At 33.4% G+C, this 24,244-nt stretch overlaps 1 protein-coding gene across 2 annotated transcripts; it reads left to right on the forward strand.

The window, feature by feature from the left end:
* Positions 1-14,543: 14,543 nt before the first annotated feature.
* On the forward strand, positions 14,544-18,486 carry PP2-A14 (phloem protein 2-A14). Of its 2 annotated transcripts, none has more exons than XM_028242430.2 (3): positions 14,544-15,086; positions 15,337-15,455; positions 17,807-18,486. In XM_028242430.2, the coding sequence occupies exons 1-3, from the start codon at positions 14,778-14,780 to the stop codon at positions 18,207-18,209; spliced, it is 831 nt and encodes a 276-aa protein (XP_028098231.2). In that variant the 5' UTR covers positions 14,544-14,777; the 3' UTR covers positions 18,210-18,486. The 2 variants fall into 2 exon arrangements, with proteins under 2 accessions (XP_028098231.2, XP_082737858.1); XM_082881732.1 differs by having other exon boundaries at positions 14,580-15,086; positions 15,697-18,486.
* Positions 18,487-24,244: the final 5,758 nt, after the last annotated feature.

The raw sequence follows: 24,244 nt of genomic DNA on the forward strand, positions 1-24,244 counted from the left end.
ACTCAGGGAGTGGAATGTAATTTCTAGAACCACAGGGGGTGATTCGTATTTTAATCAAATATCAGGGTGTGTATTTGTAATTTACCCAAAATTGTAAATAGTGATTTTATAAATTGTTTAATATATTTTTTATTTTATTTTTTTATGGATTCAAAATTCTCATTTTAGTGTGTATCACATAAAGGGCTAAGTATAAACACCCGTGTGTTATTTGTTGATGGACAAATGTGAATTTTCTTATAAAGTTGAAATTATTAAACGTAATATTTTAAAAAAAAACTACTTAGTGTACTTTTTCAAAATATAACATCTAATCAATGTAACCAATAAAAACTCCTTTGTGTACTTTTTTTAAATATAACATCTAATTGATGTAATAGATAAAAACTCTTTAGTGTACTTTTTCTAAACGTAACACTCCAATGTAATATACTAAAAAACACGTTAGTGTACTTTTCTCAAACGTAACAACGTAATATATATTCCAAAAAATTCCTTAGTGTGTTGTTTTCCAAATGTACTCTAATCAATGTAATACACAAAAATGTATGAGTGTATGTAGTACTCTAATGTAACACTCCAATGTAATATCAGAAAATCACACTAATAGAAATATAGATTTCGATACTCAATAACCAACACTTTAGTCACCAATACACTCAAAGAGAATTTTTCACACCTCACCTTTGCATTTTCATTCCAAAAATAAATTTTAAAAAAATTAAAAATTAAAAAAATAAATCATAAAATGACATTCACTTAAATTCAAATGATACTAAATCAAATAAATATTACTTTTCAAAACCAAAAAAATAATAATAATAATAATAATAACTAAATATTTCATAAGAAAACTCTTAAAATTGAATCTAGGGGATTTTTTTTAAGGTCCCGGGTATTAAGATTTTATAGCATAAAAGACATTCAATATTTTTATAATGTCTAAGGTCCCTCAAATCAAACCAGAGAAATTCTTTGGTCCAAGCCAAAGAAAATTCAATCTAGAGAAATTCTCTGGTCCAAGCCAGAGAAAATTTCAATCCAAACTAGAGAAATTCTCTGGTCTAAGCCAAAGAAAATTCAATCCAGAGAAATTCTTTTGTTTGTGTTGTCTTCAAATCTTAGATAAATATATTTCTAATTTTTTTTTTAACTGAATCTTCACTCCTCAAAAAAAGAAGAAGCAACAAAGGACAAATCACAATATATGCCCAAATAATAGGGGTCCATTCCATTGGATTTTCAAAATTTGGAATTTGAGTTTCACAAGTACAGGAAAAATAAGTAAATAAATAAAAGCCACACCTATGTGTGATTTGTGAGTGTCAAGCATGAGATTCAGAACTGAGAGAGAAGAACAAAATCACCATTAGGAGAGTGGGTACCTAGAGCTGGACTGTGGAGTGCCGTGGAGCTACTGAAGAATAAAATGTTGCCGAAGTAAAAGATAGATGAAGGGAAGGAAGAGGACCTCGCCTCCATCTCCTTCTCTCACTACCTCGACGCCATGGAGTTCGAGCTCGCCATCCTTCGGTACTGGAATCTCTCTAACGCCAACGACTCCACGTAGCCCTTGTTGTGTCGCTGTTGTTGAACACTGAACTGTCGAAATCGAGTGAAGTCAAGGGCTTCATCGCGGGCATAGAGATCATGCGAGCTCTGAGAGCTAAGCCTGAACCAATCCTATTTCCAGGGAAAACACTGCTTTGAGAGATTTCAAAGCTATCTTCGAAGACGCAGACAACAGAAGAGAGAAGAGAGAGAGAATGAAAGAGTGTTATATATGGGTGTAGACGAGAGACCTTATATTACAAAAAAAATTATTATGGATCTCTCCCATTACTAAAAGTTGAAGAGATATGTTAAACTAATTTTTCCTTAAATCTATAAGTATTCTCTCATATAAGATTTAGGGAAATTGACCAATAAATCCCATATTTTGGACTTATAATCCATATAGTCCCATATTTTTTCTTGTGATCCATTTAGTCCTTTTGGATATGTAATGACTCATTTGCCCGCCACATTGGAGTGTCACACTTGGAAAAAGTACACTAAAGAATTTTTTAGTGTGACATTATACCTGCCACATTAAAGTGTTACATTTGAAAAAAGAAAGAATTTTTTAGTGTAACATTATGCCTGCCACGTTAAAGTGTCACATTTGAAAAAAGTACATTAAAGAGTTTTTAAATTTTTTAGAGTGTCACATCATACCTGCCACGTTAAAATGTCACATGTCACATTTTGAAAAAGTATATTAAGGTGTTTTTAATTTTTTTTAAAATGTCACATCATACCCGTCAAGTTGTCACATTTGGAAAAAGTACACTAAGGAGTTTTTAAATTTTTTTTAAAGTGTCACATCATACCCGTCAAATTGTCATGTTTAGAAAAAGTACACTAAGGAGTTTTTAATTTTTTTTAGAGTGTCACATCATACCCGCCATGTTGACACATTTGAGAAAAGTACACTAAGGAGGTCACATGTCACGTTTGGAAAAAAATACACTAAGGAGTTCTTAATTTTTTTAGAGTGCCACATCATATCTGTCACGTTGTTATATTTAGGAAAAGTATACTAAAGAGTTTTTAATTTTTTTAGAGTGTCACATCATACCCGCCACGTTGTCACGTTTGGAAAAAGTATACTAAAGAGTTTTTAATTTTTTTTAGAGTGCCACATTATACCCGCCATGTTATCACGCTTGAGAAAAGTATACAAGGAGTTTGTTTTTTTTTTTTTTTTTGAAGTGTTGCATCATACTCGTCACGTTGTCACATTTGGAAAAAGTACACTAAAAAGTTCTTCATTTTTTTGGAATAAAAGGTTTAGAGTGTGACATCATACCCGCCACATTGTCATATTTAAAAAAAGTATACTAAGAAATTTTTAATTTTTTTAGAATGTCACATCGTTAAAGTGTTACATTAAGACCTGGAATATCACATCATATTTGTCACATTAATAAAACAGTATAGTTGTCCACCAAAACACTACCAAAATCAAAAATATGACCACACGAAAAGAAACTCTACACTAATGAGACTTAACAGATTAATAAAAAAAACTTGAAACTAATTGAAATGTTTGTTTAAAAGATGAGATTTATTGGTAAATATCCAAAGATTTATAAGTAAATTTTCTTTTTTAATCCTTATTAATTTGTTGCTTTTTGGACTTCTTTAATCTACATATAAAACATGATCCACTCATAAATAAAGAAAAGAAACCGATTCATCTCAAAACAAAGAAGAAAATGGACCGCTCTGTTTCCGGCATTAATTCTTAACGAACCAAATCTAATCACGGCAACCAAATTATGTTGAGATTTTTACTCCATAAACTTAATTAAGTTGAAATCTTATGACAAACTTAACCCTTACTATACATATACAGATATGGACTTAAAAATAACTAAACCAGTTTTAATTTTACATTATACCCTTATTACAAAGATCTGGATTAAATAAATTATCTGTTGGTTTATAAAATAATTAAAAATAAAATATCCTGTTTTTATTTGTGTTTTCCAAAAAAAGTAAATTACAGTAAACCCCATTAAACTATTATCCATTTGTATTTTGTCCCTCTAAATTTCAAACTTAATAGTTAACTCTCTCAAAGTATTATTGTATTGCAGTTAATTAACCCATTTTTATTAGAATTCTGTTAAGGATTTACACAAAATTATATAATATATAAAGCACATGATACATTTATTGAATTTTTAATTTGTTTGGTTTAAGTTTTTAGATTAAGTTTTTTGAAAATTGAGTTTTTTTGTTTTCGTGTTTTTTTATTTTTAGTGAATATTTTTAAGATTTTAAACATTTTTTTTTACTTTTTTAAGTGCGCCTTACTTAGATGTATCTAAAAAGTAAAAAAATTATGAAAAAATATTTTAAAAAATTAATAAATACATAAAAATACAAAAAAAAAATATACTGAATTCTCGTATTTTTTATATTTTTGGTATTTAGTGAATTTTTAAAAGGTTTTTTTCACAATTTTTTTACTTTTTAGGTATATTTATGTTAGGTATGTCTAAAAATTAAAAAAAAAATTAAAATATTAAAAAAAATTCAGTAAAAACAAAAAAAAAATACGAAAAACAAGAAAGTAAAATTTTCTGAAAAGTGTTTTTGGAAAACTCCAATTTGTACTTTGTCACTAAGATAAGAGAGACAAAGTGTAAATAAGATCACGGGGGTGTTCGATAATATGATTCAACACTTAAAACTGAATTGATTAAGTGATAATCAATTAAGTCCATCTGATAACCATAATTGATATTACTTAAAAACTTAAATGCCTCTTAAAATGTAGACTAAAATTTTTTAAAAAAAAATTAAGTTATATCAAACTATGGCGATGGCAGTGGTATGGTGATAGTAGTGGTGGTAGTGGTAGTGATGATAGTGGTGGTGGTAATAATAGTGGTGGCATGATGGTGGTAATTGTGATGCTGATAGTAGCGGTAGCGGTAGCGGTGGTGGTGAGTTTATAATAATATATATTGATACTTATATTTAGTGTTTATAATAAGACTACCACTACTACTACAACCACCACCACCACCACCACCACCACCATCATGCCACCGCCACTACCACCACCATCACTATTGGTACCACCACCACCACAATGCCACCGCCACTACCGCCACTACTACCATCACCTTCATCACCATTGTCATTACTGCCATAAACAACCACAATTATTTATTACCATCACCACCACCACCACCACCATGCCATTGCCACCACTACCACCACCACCATTACAATATAAAAACTAAAATATATAATTCAAAAATAATAAATTTCAAATTTGATTTTATACATATCAAATAACTTATTTTTAATTCAGCACTTAAATTTTTACCAAACAATTTTTCAACTGAAAAAATTCAGTATCCAGTTTTCAATACTTAATTTTCAATCTTCAATTTTTAATTTTTAGCTTTATCAAACAGCACCTAGATAAAGATATTATTATCCTAAAAAAATTAATAACATATACTATTGTCCTAAAAAATCAATAATGTCTCATGTATTTCACACATAACTTGATTCTATTTAAATCCCTAAACAAAATCTTAATGGAAGGTATTAAGTGTAACAAGATAATATTTTGAAGTGATTAACTATTGTGTTTTAAAGTTTAGAAGAGTAAAGTGCGAATGAGTCTTAATTTAAAAGGGGTTTAATGTAATTTACCATTTTAAAAACTAGAAAGTAATTTATTTGGTAAAATGTTTTTGTAATAATATATTGTCACTTTTACAATTTTCAAAATTTGTTAAAATAAAAAAAATGTTTTCGTTTCTTTTAAAAGTAAAATTTCATTCACTGCCTTCTCCTTGCTCTCCTTCCTCTAACGATCTCCATTAACAGATTTTATTATTATTTTACCTCCAATGAATTGATATAACGAATATCATGTATATATGTATTTTTATTTTTTATGAGAAATTTTTTTATTCATGTATTATGTTTGTTGTGTGAATTTACATAAGACTTGGACACTTTTTTTTTATTACTCAATGATGAAAATCAGAATGTTTCTCTCACAAAATTCTCGATAAAAAAGATGGAATTTGAGTTTCGTTACCAACCCTAAACCTGTTTTAGCCAAGTGTTTAAGCCTTGTTGGACAACTGGAGCGAAGCTAGACTGAATTGAAGCAAAACGGCCAAAATTCTCTCTAGTCAGTCGATTGCCCGGTCGTCTGACTGGTCGACCGCCTAGAGACAGTTTTGACGAGTTTTGTTGTTGGTTCAGGTAGGGCACTTCACAATTCCATTTTTCTGACCCATTCATGCATTGAATGCATGTATACTCAGCCTCCTTTGCCTAGTGTTTGATCCATTGAAGGTAATACTCCATTTTTGTCATCCATTAAATCCATTTTTGCTCCATTTGCTCCATTATCTTCCTTAATGCTCCATTCTTGTCTTCTACCATTGCTCCATTTGCATTGCCTATATAAAGAGAGCTTAAATTTTGAATTTTGGGAGATGAATTTGAGAGAAGAAATGTAGAGAGAATAAAGAGTTTGAATTAGTGTTTGAGAAAGAAAAGAAAGCTTTGAAAACAAAAGTCAAAATAGAGAAGTTGTCTAGCCTATATCTCATCTTTCAATACAAAAACCTCCCAAGAAACTCATTGAAACCGAGTCCTAGAGCTTTGATCAAGGAGAGAGTAATCCTTGCCAAGTTTAAAAAGATTAGAGAGTGATCATCTCCTTATCCAAAAACATCATTCTAGCTCAAATTCCAAGCTTTTGAATTGAGAATTAAGAACATAATTCACAACATTGGGGGTGATCAAAAGGAAGTTTGGAAATCAAAAAGTTCAATCTTTCTTTGGAAGGTGAATTTTCAATTCTTTCATTTTCCTGTATTTTATATCTTATATTTATTTTCTTGCTTTAATTTCATATTAGTTTTGTTGTAATCTAACCGAAAGTGGTTAGTTGAGTCACCTACATATTCTTTGTTTGTTCTTTTCTCGGTGTTGTAACATGACAGGTTTTGCTAGGCCTAGTTGGCTGGTCAATTTAGTTGACTAGCCGGCTAAATTCTTCCAAACAGAACAAAGCAGTCGTCCTACGTTGAGCATGATAGTTTCTGGTGATTCTCGATACACATGGAGCTTCTATTTTGTTTTCATTTGAGTGATTTGTGAGATTTTTATTTTGTTGTAATATTTTTTTCCTCTCTCTCTCTCTCATTTAGTTTGTAATTATTTATTCAAGTGTTATAATAATTCCCCGCCCTACTTCTTTTTATCCCATTCTTTTACTTGATTTCCTTATTTGTACATAAATATCATGTTTTGCTTTGCATCATATCCATACTTTGCATTTGTGTTTCATGCATCTTGATTTGGCTAAGTTTGCAACTATAGATTTAATTAAGTCTTATATGATTATGTGCGCTATCTCATGTTTTTGACATAATTTACTTGTCATTTATTAAAAACCGAATCTTTAGTTACATCTCATGAGTGAATTGTATTAAGATTTTGTATATAAGATCATGCATGTTTTACTAACTTTGTTTTGTAGCTGTTTGTGGGACATCAGTAAATGTGTAAGTTTTTATACTTTAGCATCCTTCTTGTGTGTGTTTTTCTTACTATGTTTAGTATCCTACCATGAGGCTACTTGCTTACTTGATATAACTGTATGAATGTTGGTGGATGGAGGTTATGTCGCTTAATTTGGAATGATGTTTATTTTCATATTTGCAAACTCAGTTTCTTTAGGTTTTCAAAATATATGAGATCAAGTTGTTTCAAAATGAATGGCATAATCTATACTTGTTTGCTTCACATAGAAAATTTTAGGATTTATTTAATAATTGGAATATAAACATATAAAGGAAATAAAACTCATATCATAGTTTAGTAGATGCCGATCTTTTGATTAGGTGAGCGGGGGTGCTCAATTAATGATCTTCCCCTCTCATATCTAAGGTTCCGAGTCAAGCATCCTTAGTTACGACGAACAGTGGTGTTGGCACAAGTTATAGGTTCCTATATTTCCCAAAATATTATGTGGCGACTCTAAGATCTGGTAATATAGTCCATTTTCTGGCAAAGGTTTTGTAATAAAACTCATTTTCTATAAAAGTTCTCAAATCTAGACTCTCATCTATATTTCATATTACACTCGTGAGATTAGATCAAATAATCGAAGGTCCTAACTATTTAACATACACGGGTACTCCCCAGACATATTACAATAAATGAAAGGAAACATGACAAAATTTGTAATAAATATCATTTTTCAATATAATATCTAAAAATATTAAATTTAGAGAAAATTTGTGAAAAATCCAATTTAAAGAGGGTGTAAGGATTTAAGTCCTCTAGTTTTTTTTTTTTTTTTTGCCAAGTACATTTTTTGTGAAATATTGTGGTGAGAAGTACATTTTATTTACAATTTTACTCTTTTAACTTTTATTAACAACTATCTGTTGAAATTTTTTATTCTGCATGTTGAATTTTTTAGTCTATCTGTTAAATTTTTTTATTGTATCTGTAGAAATTTTGATTTTATCTGTTCAATTTTTTTTTATTCTATTTGTTGAAAATCTATGTGTGTGAAATTCTATTTATTGAATTTTTATCTGTATGAAATTATATCTGTTGAAATTCTTGTCCTTATTTTTTCTATCCATTGAAATTGACCAAGCCAAATTTTCTTATTTGTTAAATTTCAACAAAGCTTTGTTTTTCATATTTGTTTAAATTTTCATGTTATATGTTCGAGAGCTTTGGAATGGGATGAATCACCATCGTGTCGTAGCTCTCATATGGTGGTGAAGCTGCCGACTTCGATCATTGGATTTTACCATCAAAATAAGAAGACAGTGGGCCTGTGGCGGTGAAGGATGATAGATCTACAGCGATGAAGGAAGAGAAGGAGTCGAAGATGAGAGAGAAGAGGAGAAGGACGAGAGAGAGAGAGAGAGAGAGAGATGGTGAGAAAGTCCCTAAGATAGGTATATATGTATATATAGGTAATTTGAACATTTTACACCCGTATATTTATGGACAAAATATTTTAAAATATAAATTTTTAAACAAACAAAATCTAAATTTTAATTTATGAACGGAGTACCCTCAAAATTAAATAAATAAACATTGTAGTTTGAGTCGTGATTTGCATCTGAAAGATTCCCACCATAGCCAACTAGGGCTAATTAATTGGCTAAAATCTTTAGACATGAGATTTGGGGTGCCTACTTTACACCTCAGGGAATATTATTATAGAATAATTTATTTTGTAAAATATATTGAATAAATTATTTATAGAAAAAATTAATTTAATTAAATATCGATAATTACATGATGGAATTATATTTGTCTTAAAAAAAATTAGACAACATGTGATTTTACAAGTAGACCTTTTAATTTATTTTTATTTTTTTAAATAAATGTGATATGATCATGTAATTACCATTAGTCAATTAATTTAATTTTTTCCATAAATAACTTAACCAATCTTACAAAATAAATTATTCATATCATCTCAATAAACCCTAGAGTGGGTCTTTCCATGCTCACAACAGACACCCAAATCCCTCATTTAGAGGTCAAAAGTTTAAGTTTTATCATAAACAAAACTTTTCCTCTTTCAAAAAAAAAAAAAAAAAAAAAGAAGGCTCCAATCATTACTTGGCTAAATCCCATTGGCCAAGAGTGAGTTCATATATGAATTTAAGTAAAGATTTAAAAAAAAAAAAAAAAAAAGAATTGAGTAAAAATAAATGAAATATAGTTATATTTCGCAAACCTTTTACACATTTTTTTTTTTCATTTTCTCTTTCTAAATTTTTATTTAAATTTATGAACTAAAGACAGTTTAAGAGATTAGAGATTTGACTCCCAGTTTTACCCATGAGTATTTTCTCTTATATGTTTTATTATTTTGATCAGTAAAAAATTAATTTTGTTGAGAAAATGAAAGAGTACAAAAGGTATACTACAGTACATCAATAAAAGGGCATGATAAAACATCATTGTTTATGAATACATATATGTCTCAATTAAATTAGGGAGAATTGAAGAAAATAATAACAATATAAAATAATTGTAATGTCATAAATAATTTATGTATTACATTGTGTAAATAAGTCTTGTACTTCTATCTTTTTGTAATAATTTTGAGTTTATATCATTTTATTGTAATTGTCTCATTAAATTAACATGAATCAAAAGCCAATCTTACATATGCTAAAACTAAAATCCGGGCCATTTTAGAAATTATTTAAAATAGTCAAAAAAAAATTAAATAATTATTATTAAATAATTTACTTTCTTCTTTATTTTCTTATGCTTTTATTATAAAAAATTAAAAAATTAATTACAGTAGGCATTTCAGAAAACACTGCAAGTTGCCAACCAACAACCAATCTTACAAAACCAATAAAAACAAGCCTCACAAGTCTATCAAAAAGCTACTTAGCTTACACCATTACAGTTCATAACACTGCAATAATTAAGCCGATTAAAAATTAAAATATCAGATTTTGACCCTAATGACCTAAATTGTTAAATAGATGTTAGTTTGTTTAGAAATTACTAGGGGTTATTTTGAATATGATTTATAAGATGATTTTTTTATTTATTATGAAAAGACGTACAGAAAAATAGAGAAGTGATATAACCTAAATAAGTTAATAAATCAATTAAGTAAATTATTTATGGTGATGCCAAATAAGCTCTAATTAAAACAAATTCATATCAGTGTAGCTAATTTTTTTTAATCTTTTTTGTTAATAAAGAGGAGAGTAATTATATTAGACTATTAGCACACAATAACTAGAAAGCTACCAAGTCAAGCCCACCTACTACAAATAATCACATACAATTTTTATAAGAGAAAATTAGTCTAAGGTCCCTCTCTCATTTTTAATAATGGAAGAGATTCACAATATTATTTTATGATGTCTAAGGTCCCTCAATCCCCAACACCCATATATCACAGAGAAATTTGATTCCCTTAAATCAAACTACCTCTCCCTCTCTTCTTTTCTCTTTGCTCTTCTCTCTCCGACGAACTCTACCTCCATCATCAGAGTTCATCGTCGTCATTTGTATTGGACCGGACCGGATACAGTAATCAAGTATATGACAGATGGTATGGTTCTACGAGAGATTTTGATTGATGAGAATTTATCTCAGTATTCAGTTATAATGCTTGATGAAGCTCATGAGAGGACAATCCACATTGATGTCCTTTTTGGATTGTTGAAACAGCTTGTAAAGAGGAGACTTGACCTTCGATTGATTGTCACATCTGTCACATTAAATGCAAAGAAATTTTCAAGTTATTCCTTTAACTGCAATATCTTTACAATTCTTGGAAGAACTTATCCGATGGAGATACTTTACACCAAATAGCCAGAAAGTGACTACAAAGATATATCTCTAATCACTGTTATAGAGATCCACTTGACAGAACTTGAGCGTGATATCCTCCTCTTCTTGACTGGTCAAGAGGAGATTGCTCTTTCTCTCTCTCTCTCTCTCTCTTTCTCTCTCACAACTCATACACATATAAACATTCATGTATATAGTATGAAGTTAAACTGTTTGACAAAATGCTTCTTAGAACTCCAAAACACATAACTGTGAGATTTGGTTTGACAAAACTCTTTTTAGAACTGTAAAACACAGAGAAAATTATGATTGTTTTTTTGTTTCTAGGTAGCCCAAATTTCTTTGGTTTTGTTTGATTTTGAATGACCAATAACAAAGAAGTTTAGATAACCAAGAAATATTTCCTGGTAGGTAACTAGAGAAATTCTTTGATTTTGAATGACCAATAATGGCTATGAGAAATTTGGAGAATCAGAAGCTTCTTCTGCAACCATATATCCAAAGAAAAAATATTAGAGAGTGAGAGAGAGTTTAGGCTAAGATGAGACTTGAACTTACTTTGTCCAAAGAAATTAGAGTGGGAAATCCAGAGAATTTGGCGAGAATTTCTCTGGACAGTGGGAAGTCCAGAGAAATTTGGAGAGAAGTCCAGAGAAATTTGGCGAGAATTTCTCTGGACAGTGGGAAGTCCAGATAAATTTGAAAAGAAGTCCAGAGAAATTTGGAAAGAAGTCCAAAAAAATTTGGAGAGAATTTCTCTGGACAATGGGAAGTCCAGAGAAATTTGAAAAGAAGTCCAGAGAAATTTAAGTCCAGAAAAATTTGGAGAGAATTTCTCTGGAGATTGAAATTTCTCTGGATCAATGTGTGAGGGACCTTAGACATTATAAAAATATTTGATGTCCTTTATGCTATAAACTCTTAATACCAAGGACCTTAAAAAAAATTCCCTTTTTATAATGGGATAGAAATAAACCAATTATCACAAAAAGTATAAAACTCCTCTCTATAGGAATTTGAAATCGAGACCTCACATCACAAATGTTTTACATAACCATTAAGCAAAGTGTCCTGATTGGTGTAGATAAATTTAGAGATAATATTTTAAGAATTTTTTAATATTACTCAGTCAGAAAAATACCAATTGTAATTCTAGCACTGTCTAATGTTTTACAATAATTTACTCTTTATATTTATTTATTTATTGTTTATGAAGGTTGAATTTATTGATTTTTTTTTTTCATAATTAAAATTTGAATGGCCAATTTAAATGTAATAACGTATTTTTCACTAAAGCAATTATTCCTTGTGATAATTTTAAGGGAAAATTACATATCATGTTATTTTTATAAAAATAATTATAAATTGGTGAAAACATTTATTAATATTAATAATTAAAATTATAAATTTTTAATAATTTAATAATTTTGTTTTGACAGTGCACTGGATCAATTTGTTGCATTACGACATTTATGTGTAATGGAAATTCCTCCTGCGGATTGGAGGAAAAAAACAAAATATTGGTTGGCTATATATGTAATAGTGCTTTATAGGTTAGCTTTGGTCTAAGTAGAGGCTGCCCCTATGTGATCTGTTTGACTACCTCTAATCAATTTGTATTACAAGGGTTATGTTATAAAGATGAATAAATTGTGATATTTATAATGTAAATTATTATAAATGTCATAATAAGATTGTTTTTAATAATCATAAAAAAAATTTAAGTTATAATGAAACAAAGATATAAAAAAAAAATTTAAAATTATAACTAAAATAGCTATAATCAAGCCATAACTAACATAATTATAATCAAATATTACAAAAATCATAAGTAAGACATATAATACGTATCTCTAAAAAGAGATGTGTATTATACAATTTTGGATAACGTACTGCTAAGTGGATTTTTAAATTTTAATTACAAATTGATGAAAAAATTTATCATTTCATATTTTAATACAAGTAAAGTTTATTATTAATTTGTAAATATTTTTTTAAGGGTAAATTTTATACTAACGGTCCTTATAGTTTGGGACTTGTATCATTTTGGTCCCTGACTTTTCAATTGTGATACATTTGACCCTGAATTTTGAATTTTATTCTAAATAAAGACAATTGAAGATATCATTAGATTTTTGAAAGGCAAATTGTCAATTTAATAAAATATAAATTAATTTGACAAAAATAAATGTCAAAAAAATATTTTCAAATTTTTAAAAATACTCACTAAAGATAAAATTATGTAAAATTGATAAATCTTTTAGACATTTATTTATTTATTTATTATTAAATTAATTTTTATTATGTATTTGGATGATAGTCATATAATGAGAGGTTATTTTTGTTTTCATTAAATTAATTTTTATTTTTTCAAAAGTTAAATATGGTAACAACTTTGATATCATTATTTAAGTAATCCATTAAATCAAAAAATCTAAAACTAAAAACATTTCATATATTAAATGTATTGATTACACATTAAAAGCTTAAAAACTACCCATTACATGATTATCATCTAAACATATAATAAAAATTAATTTGGTAAAATAAATAAATAAATAAATAAATGCCTAAAAGATTTATTAATTTTACATAATTTTATCTTTGGAGGGTAGAAATAATTTTTGAAAATTTAAAAATATTTTTTTTAGTTTATATTTTATCAAATTGACGATTTTACGCTTGAAATTAAGGAATGATATCTTCACTTGTCTTTATTTGGAACAAAATTCAAAATTCATGATTAAATATGTCACAATTAATCAAAGTAATACGAGTCCCAAACTATAACTATTTTTTTAAATATACGTTGACATGTATTTTTTCCTAAAATTTCCGGATTACAATTTATTTTATACAGAAAAAAAGAAGATTATTCTAGTATGTAATAAGAAATCGTTCCAAAAAAAAAGAGTATATAATAAGAAGGTTAAGTTAGTAATTTAGCATGATATTGCGTGAAATGTACAATAGACATTCCTTTCACATGCCTCCAGTGTAAACCACACAGTCCTCATATCATATCATATATGCCTCACTGACCTAATACTATCAATTTTCAAGTCCAATCGTGCAAGCTTTGACATTAATCTCTGTCACGAGTAATTTTTATATATAAACAGGATATATGGGGCAATCTGGAAAGATTAATTTTATAGTTTTTTTTTTTTTAATTTTTTGACATTTTAAAATCAGATCACCTCTTTATTTTTTTATATAAAAAAATTAAAAAATTAACTTTTTATCATCTTTTCAAAACACCACTATATTATGTAGTACATTTGATTATTATAATTAAATTTAATAAAAAAATTTATTATATTTATATTAAATATTTAAAAAATAATAAAATATATATACATTTATAATTAATATAAGATAACGTCACGTAACATTCTATTATGATATAAAAATAAAAAATATTATAAATCGTAAATAAATTATTAAATATTTTATTAAATTCTCACATAAATATGAGATCTTCATACATGTGATTTATGTAAATCTCTCACAAAAATATAAGATCGTTATACATATAATTTATGTAAATATATAAGATCGTTATACATATATTTATGTAAATCTTATATTCATATAAGAGATTTGATAAAATATTTAATAATTCATTTAGTAACCAGGTCTAATTTTATAAAAAATTTGTCCAATCTCACACACTCACCACTTCCAAATAAATTCCAAAAGCACACACAAATAAACGTCATTTCTCTCTCTCTTTTTCTCTACTTTGCTGTTTTCTCCTCATTCACACAGCAACAGAATGATGATCACCACACCATCTTCAAGCTTTCCTTTCTTCAATTCCCTGTAACCCTCTCTTGTTCGAAGCATTTTTGTCGGTTGATCTTTTTGTGCTTTATATGGGGGCTGGGTTTTCTGGGTTTGTTGCAGAGAAGGAGGCTCCATTGAGTCCGAGTCTCGGAGACATACCGGAGAGCTGTGTGGCTCTGGTTCTGAATTATTTGGACGCTCCGGAGATCTGTAAATTGGGTCGGGTGAATCGGGTGTTCCGTCAAGCTTCGTCCACTGATTTTGTATGGGAATCCAAGTTGCCAGAAAATTATCAGTCTCTTGTGAAGAAGCTGTTCAATCAAAATCCAGACAATTTACCCAAGAGACACATTTATTCCAAATTGTGTCGTCCCATTCGCTTTGATGCCGGAACCAAGGTGCTTCATCATTTTCTCTCCCTCTTCTTGTTTCTGTGTTTTTTTTTTTTTTTTTTTTTTTTTTTTGGATCCACTGTCTCACTTCATTGCTTCTATATACACATGCATATATATAGATGATATTTGTATGTTTGATGGGTTGGTAGTGATTATGAGGTGGATATAAGAACTTTTGCCCTCTCTCTCTCTCTCTCTCTCTCCTTTGATAGTTGTTGATGGATTATTATGTTGTTTGGATCAACTTTTGCAGGAAGTATGGATGGAGAAGAGAAGTGGAGAGATTTGTGTTTCGATTTCATGGAAAGGATTGAAAATAACGGGTATAGATGATCGGAGATACTGGAATCACATCCCAACTGATGAATCAAGGTTAGATCAAAACTCACTCACAATTCTTTTTTTTTTCTTTTTTTCCTTTTTTTCTTTTTGGGTTGGGGCTTGGTTTTGTTAGAAGACTCTGGCTTGCCCACATTGGTTTGGGTTAGTATTATTGAACTCAAAATTATTTGACTTACTTTGTGTTTCATTATTATAAAACAAAAAGAGTGACTTGGCTTTTGTATTTTTAACAATATCACTAATGGTTCCGATTCGTAACTCGAATTTGGAGGCGCGAATTTGGCTCGAATTCGGAGAAGAAGAAGAAGGAAGAAGAAGAAGAAGAAGAGAAGGAGGAAGAAGAAGGAGCAGAAGAAGTGGACTGGAGGGGGCAACAAAATGGGGTGGATGCGGCGGCGGAGGCGGTGGCAGGTGGAGGCAGAGGTGGAGGCGGGGCTGCGATGCAACGATCGGCCGACAAGCGACGAGTTGCCGACGAGTTGCGACGACGACGACGACGACGACTCTGTTTCTCTCTCGCCTCTGCTCTTCTCCTGTGTTCAACGAAAAAAAAAAAAAAAAAATCAAAACCCAAAACGACATCGTTTTGGGTTTCGAGCCGAATTCGGGCCACCGAATTCGAACTACGAGTCATTAATCTATCACTAAATACTAAACTAATCTGTAAATTATCCTTCTTGAAAATAAAATGCACGAATTGAGGGTTTGTTTGGAGTGTCCTAAATAAGTGCACTTTTTGTCTTTTTGGATTAAAAATTGAGGAAAAAAATATGGATGTTTAGGTTAACTTTTTGACTTTTTATGGAAAAATGTGTATTAAAAAATTATATAAATTAGTGTGTAGGGGAAAATTAGGCTTGGGAGTTGTACAGCCGTAATTTTTTACTTTTGATGAATAGTGATAACTTTTTAACTTTATGGGTAACTTTTTAACTTTTTAGCGTTTTTTTAACTTATCAAACTTGACCTAAATTTATTTAAGGTAGTATTCTAAATTTGAATTTATATGGTACCTAGTTTTTGCTTTGCTTTGAGTTTTATTTACCAATTTACCCGTTTATTTTTTATTTTTTAAAATTATTGGTGGGAGATTTGGTGGAGGGGACGTTTTCCAATCTCTCAATTCAAGAGAATAGATGGAATCCAAAAGTTTAAAATAATTTTAGTTGGGATGATAATATTGGCAAAGGACCAAGGAAAAACCAAGTGGTTTGTCTATTGCTATCCTAATATCCTAATCCCTAAGATGGCTACACCTTAGGCAAGATGTGCATGGGCCAAATCCACGCTCAACCTTGAGTGAAAATGAAGTCATTTCTTACCACTTTGAATCCCTATCCCAACTAGGGTTAGGTTTCTGAAACCATGTCTCCGATGCTTGGGTAGGCCAGTTGATTTGGGTTAGTGGTGGTATAATTGTCTATCTTATTTCTCAATAATGATTTAATTCACAATGGTCCTTTGACAAAAAAAAGTTTTTATGAAAAAGTAAACAAAATTTTCATAACGTGGTAGAAACCCAAAAAAATAAAAAATAAAAAAATTGAAAAATCAACACCACCTTAGGTTTCATTTTGAAAATTTCAACCCAAGCCTAGTCAAGGCTAAACCTGAAGCTGTTGAGTTGTTCTGACCTCCCAAGCTAAAACTCTGTTTTTCATTTTTTTTTTTTTTTTTTTTTTTTTTTACTCGGGTTTCCAAAGCTTTGTCACAGATAGTCACCCCAACATATAGTCTCTCTCATTTGACACATTTTGTATTTTTTTTTTTTTTATCGGCAAAAAAAACTTTTATTGATGATTTATAAAGTGGGGAATGTAACCTAGACCTATTGCTTAAAAGAGAGTCCATTAATTCATCACCCCTTGGGGTTATAGCTATTATTCAAATCAACCATGAATAAAGTCTTCCTTGCTTGGCAGTTGCATCCAAATATATAATAATTTTAACCATCAAAAATTTTCCTTTCTTTTTTCTTGTCTTCCTTCTTGTTTCGTTTTCTTGATAATGTTCCTAGTTCTGAAGCCAATAAGAAACATGTTGTGGGGGAAACAAGGCAAGTTGTTGCGTGTACGTATTATAACAACGATGGATTAAGACTAGTCCAACTTGCCAGCATATTTTAATTATTTTTTTTGTCATTCATATTTTGTAAATAAATGACTTTTACCTTTCGTAGCTTCTTTATTAGTAATTTTTTTTCCTTTCTATAAGTCATAGTCAGACTTTAAAAAATACATATGCCAGCTGTATTCAAGTTTTTCTAAGTAAACATGTTTCAATTGAGGCAATATATAAAATCATTGCATCACTTAACTGTACATTTCCAGAGGACCACAACTCACATGATCATTTGGAATTTCGCCTTGTTTGATGTGTAGATTCCACACAATTGCATATCTTCAACAGATATGGTGGTTAGAAGTAGATGGAAACTTGGAATTCGAATTTCCATCAGGAACCTATAGCCTATACTTTCGTCTCCAGCTTGGAAGACCCACAAAACGACTCAGCCGGAGGGTCTGTAACCTTGACAAAATCCATGGTTGGGACATTAAGCCAGTCCGGTTCCAATTTTCGATGTCGAATGGGCAGCATGCCATGTCACAGTGCTATTTGAATGAACCAGGGAAGTGGGTGAACTACCATGTTGGTGATTTTGTTGTTGAGAAGGCTAACATTGCGACAAAGATCAAGTTCTCAATGACACAGATTGATTGCACACATACAAAAGGTGGTCTGTGCGTAGACTCTGTTCTCATATTACCCAAGGCTAAAGGCTAAGAGAGTTTTAAGGCAGTTTTTTTGTGTTGTTGTTTCCTAGTTTGTAATATACACAAAGTAGCTAGCTAGGCATTATTTTTATTGGAAGTTGGCAGCCCCTAGTAGCAGCCAGTGAGGTCCTGTTTTTGTGGTCCGGGTCCCCAACATCTATGTTTATAAAGCAAAGTAAATTTTTTTATTTTTTGTCTTTGCTTTTGTAATATTTGTTTCTTGTACCTGTTTTGTTCATATTCTTTTGTAAGTTCAATCTTGTCACTCATATTTTAATTCTCTGTCATTTTGTTTTGTTGTGTTTTTCATTAGTTTCACCTCACTTCCATATGATTAATGTGTTCTGTATAGTCATGGGATGGGATTGGACTGTGGAAAATATCGTTCAATCTATTAAAATCATCTAGTCCGCACCGATCCATCATTTAATAGTGGATTGGTTTGATCTGCGGTTTGAAATTTATAATTCATTTTCGAAATCACCTCGGCCGCTGTAATTAATATATATATTTACTTTTAATAAAATATCAAAGTAAAAAGCAATGTTAGAGAGATCTTAAATGTGGAATTTAGTGCAATTTAGTATTATATATATGAAAAATCTATATAATAAAGTAGGATAGTTTTTTTAATTTATCCTAAACACATTTGTCTTACTAGGATATTTGAACAGCTCAGATCTATTCAAATTACAAAACAGCAGCTGAGGTATGTCTTTCAAAAAATATCTTACATGTACATTTTCTATTTTACTGCTTCTCTCCCTTACTTTTTTCTTTTCTCACACATCCTTCTATGATTCCACCTTTCTCTCACTTTCCTTTTTATTTTTTTATTTTCTCTTGTGGGGATGTGGTTTGGAAATACTCTTTTGATCGACTGGGACGCTCGAGATTCTCAGCTGACAACCTGAAAAGGAATAAACAATCCGGTCGGGGGTGCCGAAATTAACACTCCGACGGTTAAGTCAGTGTATGCTCCTTTAGTTACTTGTATCTTAAGTTAACCGTAATAATTCTCGCATGCCTCTCTCTAGATGATGTTCTTCTATTTATATCTTTTCTTTCTTGGGCTTCAGGGCTGGGCACACCTTCAATTCGCCGTACAACTATTTACTCGGCTCCTTTTGTTTTAAACCGTTCTTCATTTCGGCACCTTCCTCAACTAGTTATTTGGCCGAATAGGGTGCCTCTGGATTTGTGTATAAGACGAGGGCGAGTGCGATATATGAATTTTGACTCTCCAGGTTTGACTATTCGACCTCTTTACATCTCACGATATTCGGCCCCCACAATTGCCCCCCAAACACTCCACTAATGACAGTTAGCTGGTGTGTTTGGTTTCGAACTCAAATAGTCAGAGCCGAAATTCGGCGGCTAACCTCATTCCAACGCGGATGTCAGAGCATACGCCTTTTGGTCATCATTTCAACTTCCCGCCCCTTCGTACACTTCCATTTATTGTGATTTAAAATTTTGTCGTCTTTTCGAATACATTCACATATTTGGATGCTTGAAGTTTTTGGACTGCCTTCTGACTCACCTCTGCAACTTCCTTTTATCCTTTATTGTCCTCTCTGTCTCTTGTAAGTTCTCTTCCTCTCTACTTTGAATCCCTTTTCCTGGTTTGTTTTTAGTTTAGCATACTTCTATAGGCTGACGAAAATGGAAAAGCATTTGAAAGACCTCCTCTGCGCGGATCGAGTCTCTGGCTTTCGACGCCATTTTTCTATCTTTGATGACGTCCGTCTGTCACTTGTGACAGACGACACCCTTGATATGGAGAGGGATGATGAAAGCACAATCGTCTTCCCTCTCTTATCAATTGCAGATGGCGGAGTCCGTTTCCCACTTCACCCATCCCTTAGGGCTGTTTTTCGCCATTGGAATCTAATCCCTTCCCAACCCAATGTCAACTTTTTTAGAATTGTAATGGGGATTATAAAGTTAAACCGTCGCCTTAGGATTAACCTTGGCATACCTACTATTCGACACTGTTATGCCTTGGCCAAGTCTTCTGGCCGGCATGGACGCTATTTTCTTAGGGCCAAGGACACTGACCATCAATTAGTGACTATGCTTTCCAGCTCTAGCAAGCAAGTCGATGATGTCATGGTCATTGTCCGAGGTAACTGGGAATTCGGCAAAGGCGAGGACCGCCTAGATCCTATTCCTAGATGGAGGGGTGAACCAGGTGGCCATATAGCTCCTTGCGTTTATTTTTCTTGTATTTACAAGGCTTTATTTTTGCGGTCTCATGGTTTTGCTTGCGCAGGAAATGATTTGAAGAAAGTTTTGATTTCAACTGACGATGCCGTTCTTACGGAAATTAAAGTCACACTCAAATACTTCGGTCGTCCAAGCCTTCAGAAACAATGGAGGGCGGCCCACATTCGCCTTTGATACGAGCTGACATATATGACATTTTCAGCGGCAAAAAACATCCCAATTCCGAGGGGTGAAGAGTTTCTTACAACTCTTGTTTTAACCAACTTCAAAAACTTGCGGCAAGTTGGTTTCGACAGATCCGACTCGGAGCGGGCGAGAGTAGCTGAGGAGGTCGCCGAAGAGTCAGACCTGTCCGAAGCCGAAGTAGACGAGGCTTTGAAGTTGGCCTTTGAGGAAGCCGGTTTCAATTGAGCTAACCCTTCGTCCACTTCGGGTCGAGGGGACCTTCCCTTCGACGACATTTTTACCGATTGACATGGCTCGGTTGTCACTCACACAACTCGCCAAAAAGAAAAATACGGAAAGAATGGCCGCGCTGCGGAGAGCAGAGGCCATTCAATCTGAAGTGCCACCTTCCGCCGAAGCAGAGCCCTCTCTGCCTGTTATCGAGGAGGAGACGGCTCAAACCCGAAACGCCGAGTCGGAGACGGTTGTGCAGGTGAATCAGGAGGCTAAGCGAAGGGCAGAGAAACATCCTGCCGAGGTCGAGGCCGGCTCTAAAGAAAACCACGCTGACAAACGGCTGCGCTTAGAGGAGTCGGATGTAGTTGTGCCCTTTGTCGTTCAACCAAAGATAAAAAACATGTCGATCTCCTCTAACGCGTCGGCTATGAAAGACCCAATCGTGGCGTTGAGCATGGCGTCGTCGGTCTCATTGCCGGCTGACAAGGCGGCTTTCCGGGCAGAGCCAGATCTGTTGGCAATAGCATTAGCCGCACAATCGACTCTTCTGGTATATACCTTGATCTTGTCTTTCCCTTTTATGCATTTATTGTTTTGGTTTTAATTTCCTGTTTTGCAGATGGTCGGAAGGATAGCCGAGATAGGCCGCCGCCAGCATAACGCCATCGAACGAATTGGCTGTTTACAATCAGAAGTTGAAGGCCAGAGGAGCAGGGCCGAGTTTGAAGCAGCGAGGGCGAAGATGGAATGTGCAAGGGCCGAGGCCGAGATGGAAAGGGCGAGAAATTCAGACCAACTCATATTGGCCGCCGAGGAGAGGGCAAACGCGAGCGAAAATGCGCTCAAGTTAGCCTGAGAAGCGATTGCCAAATTGGAAGCTGACTTGGAAGAATCGAAGAAGGCAAAGGAAGTAGCCGACTCCGAGGCTTCCAAGGCATACGAGGCTGGGCAAAGCGCTGCCCTCGCAAATTATGTGGAAGAAGTCCCCAAATTTGAAAATCGGGGATTCAAACACGATTGGCTCAAAGCCCTTGCTGCTGCTAATGTGACATTGGCTATGCCGATTCCATACGAGCAAGTGGACGTTGAGCCGCTGGAGTCTGACCCCGAGGATTGATTAGGGCAACATTTTAGTTGTTTTTGCTTAGGGATTTTGAATGTACTGTTGCATTTTTTCATTTAGTAGTTTTCATATGTAAAATGGCTACAATTTATGCCCAATTTACTAATGAAAAATTCCTTTGTACTTTGCTATTATTTGTGCTTAATTTTACTATTGATGAATGGTATTGCTTTTTGCTATTTTGGATAAAACATTCGTGTACACTTGCCGATTACATAACTAGGCAATTTAGTAATTTAGATATTTGGTCAATCAGATTAATAAATCTGCCCTTACCCCAGCCAATGTATGAATTCCGAAAGTCGAATATCATTAGTTCATGGAATGGCTGCGGCACAGATTGATCGGGGCAACTGACTTAGATATTTGGCCGACGAGATTAATAAATCTGCCATTGCCCCAGCCAGTGTATGAACTCCAAAAGCCGAATATCATTAGTTCATGGAGTGACTGCAGCACAGATCGATTGGCATCGGGCTTAGATATTTGGCCAATTAATTTAATTAATCTGCCCTTGCCCCAGACAATGTATGAACTCCAAAAGCCGAATATCATTAGTTCGTGGCATGGCTACGGCTCATGTCGATCGGCATCGGGCTTTTGGAGTTTAGCATTAATGAAATCACCTCGGGGGCGCTGCATGTGTTAGGAATAAATGGGGTGGGTTCTTCGCGCCTGTAATTCCATTTATTGTGTTTAGACTTAATTTAAACCAATTTGTTGCGGAAGGTTAGATAAGTGCGAATGTCAAATAGACTGTTCTTCAACAGCAGAGGAGAAGGGTGGACATTGGCTGAGCTTGACACTGAAATGCATCGCAGCAGCGAGCCCATACGCATGGGAAATAGGACGTCCAGGGAACGGGAAAAACGTCAGCCCCTAAGTCATCGAAGCAAATCACCCCGAAGGGAAAAACAGCAACAGGGCAGCTCCCCTCGACCGCGACCAAGAAATGAGTCCGATGCGACGCTGCGACTGTTGAGTTTTGCGATTTTTGTAGGAAATAAACCGATGACGGAGGCGGATTCTATTGTTAACGACCCAGGTGTAGCAGTCGAGTTCACTCGACAGATTTTTCCACCGGAAGTCCAGCAGTCGATGGTTGGTCGACAGGATTTCGAAGTGTTTCGAGAGGGCATCCATGGAGCAGTGAGAGGGCTGTACACCGCCTATGAAGTTGGCATGCATCTGCGCGCCGCACTACGGGAGATAGAGAAGAAGGACGAACGAATTCGAAACTTGGAGGCTCCTGCGGAAAGGCCAAGCGCGAGCTAAGGAAGGCCCAAATTGCCAAGCCATGTGCGGCCGGTCAATCTAACCCGGTTCTGGAGGAAAGAGTGACGCAACGGTTGATAAGTCATGCGATTGCCGATCGACATACGGCAAGCATGTTTGTAGTAGAGACTGCAAGGTCCGTGGGTTATGAAAAAGGCTTCCATGACGGCCGGAAAGTCGGGATAGAGAAGACCAAGGAGAAACTCGCAGATGAGGTTTGCCGATGCGAGAATCGGGGCTTTAGGCACGGGTGGATTAAGGCTCTCCAAGAAGCAGGAGTTGAATCGGCGTCTCCATTATACCAACGTCATCACTTTCCTTTTGGTGCTTTCAAAATTGAGAAGAGCGATGACGAGGGTGACGCCGAATAGAATTGAACATATTGTAAACGCTCCAACACAGATTGGGCGTCAGCTATGTATTTATTGGTTAATTTAATAAAATACTCTGTTTTAAATGTTTGCGTGCTTCAACTTGTTTATACGATTTGTGCCGGCTCAACTTAATTAGTCATTTCATTATTAATGTTTCCATGCTTTAATTTGTATACAGTTTTTTACCGACTCAACTTAATGAAGCATTTCATGTTGAATGTTTGCATGCTTTAATTTGTGTACACGGTTTTTGCCAGCTCAACTTAATGAAGCATTTCATTTTGAATGTTTGTATGCTTTAATTTTCGTCGTGAAGGGTGCTCCAAATCCGGAGTCTTATTCGGCCCAAACGTAACTTGCACGGATGAGGCTCCGAATTCAGAGGCTTTTTTACTTGGCCAATCGTGATATCCACGAAGGACGCTCCGAATTCGGAGTCTTATCCGGCCCAAACGTGTCATACACGAATGGGGCTCCGAATCCGGAGATTTTTCTTAGCCAATCACGATATCCACAAAGGGCGCTCCGAATCCAGAGTCTTATTCGGCCCAAAGGTGACCTGTACGGATGGGGCTTTGAATCTGGAGACTTTTCTTAGCCAATCGCGATATCCACGAAGGGCGCTCTGAATTTGGAGTCTTA

Source organism: Camellia sinensis, chromosome 1 (assembly GCF_055761805.1).
Source record: "Camellia sinensis isolate YWXY chromosome 1, ASM5576180v1, whole genome shotgun sequence".
Taxonomy (NCBI): Eukaryota; Viridiplantae; Streptophyta; class Magnoliopsida; order Ericales; family Theaceae; genus Camellia; species Camellia sinensis.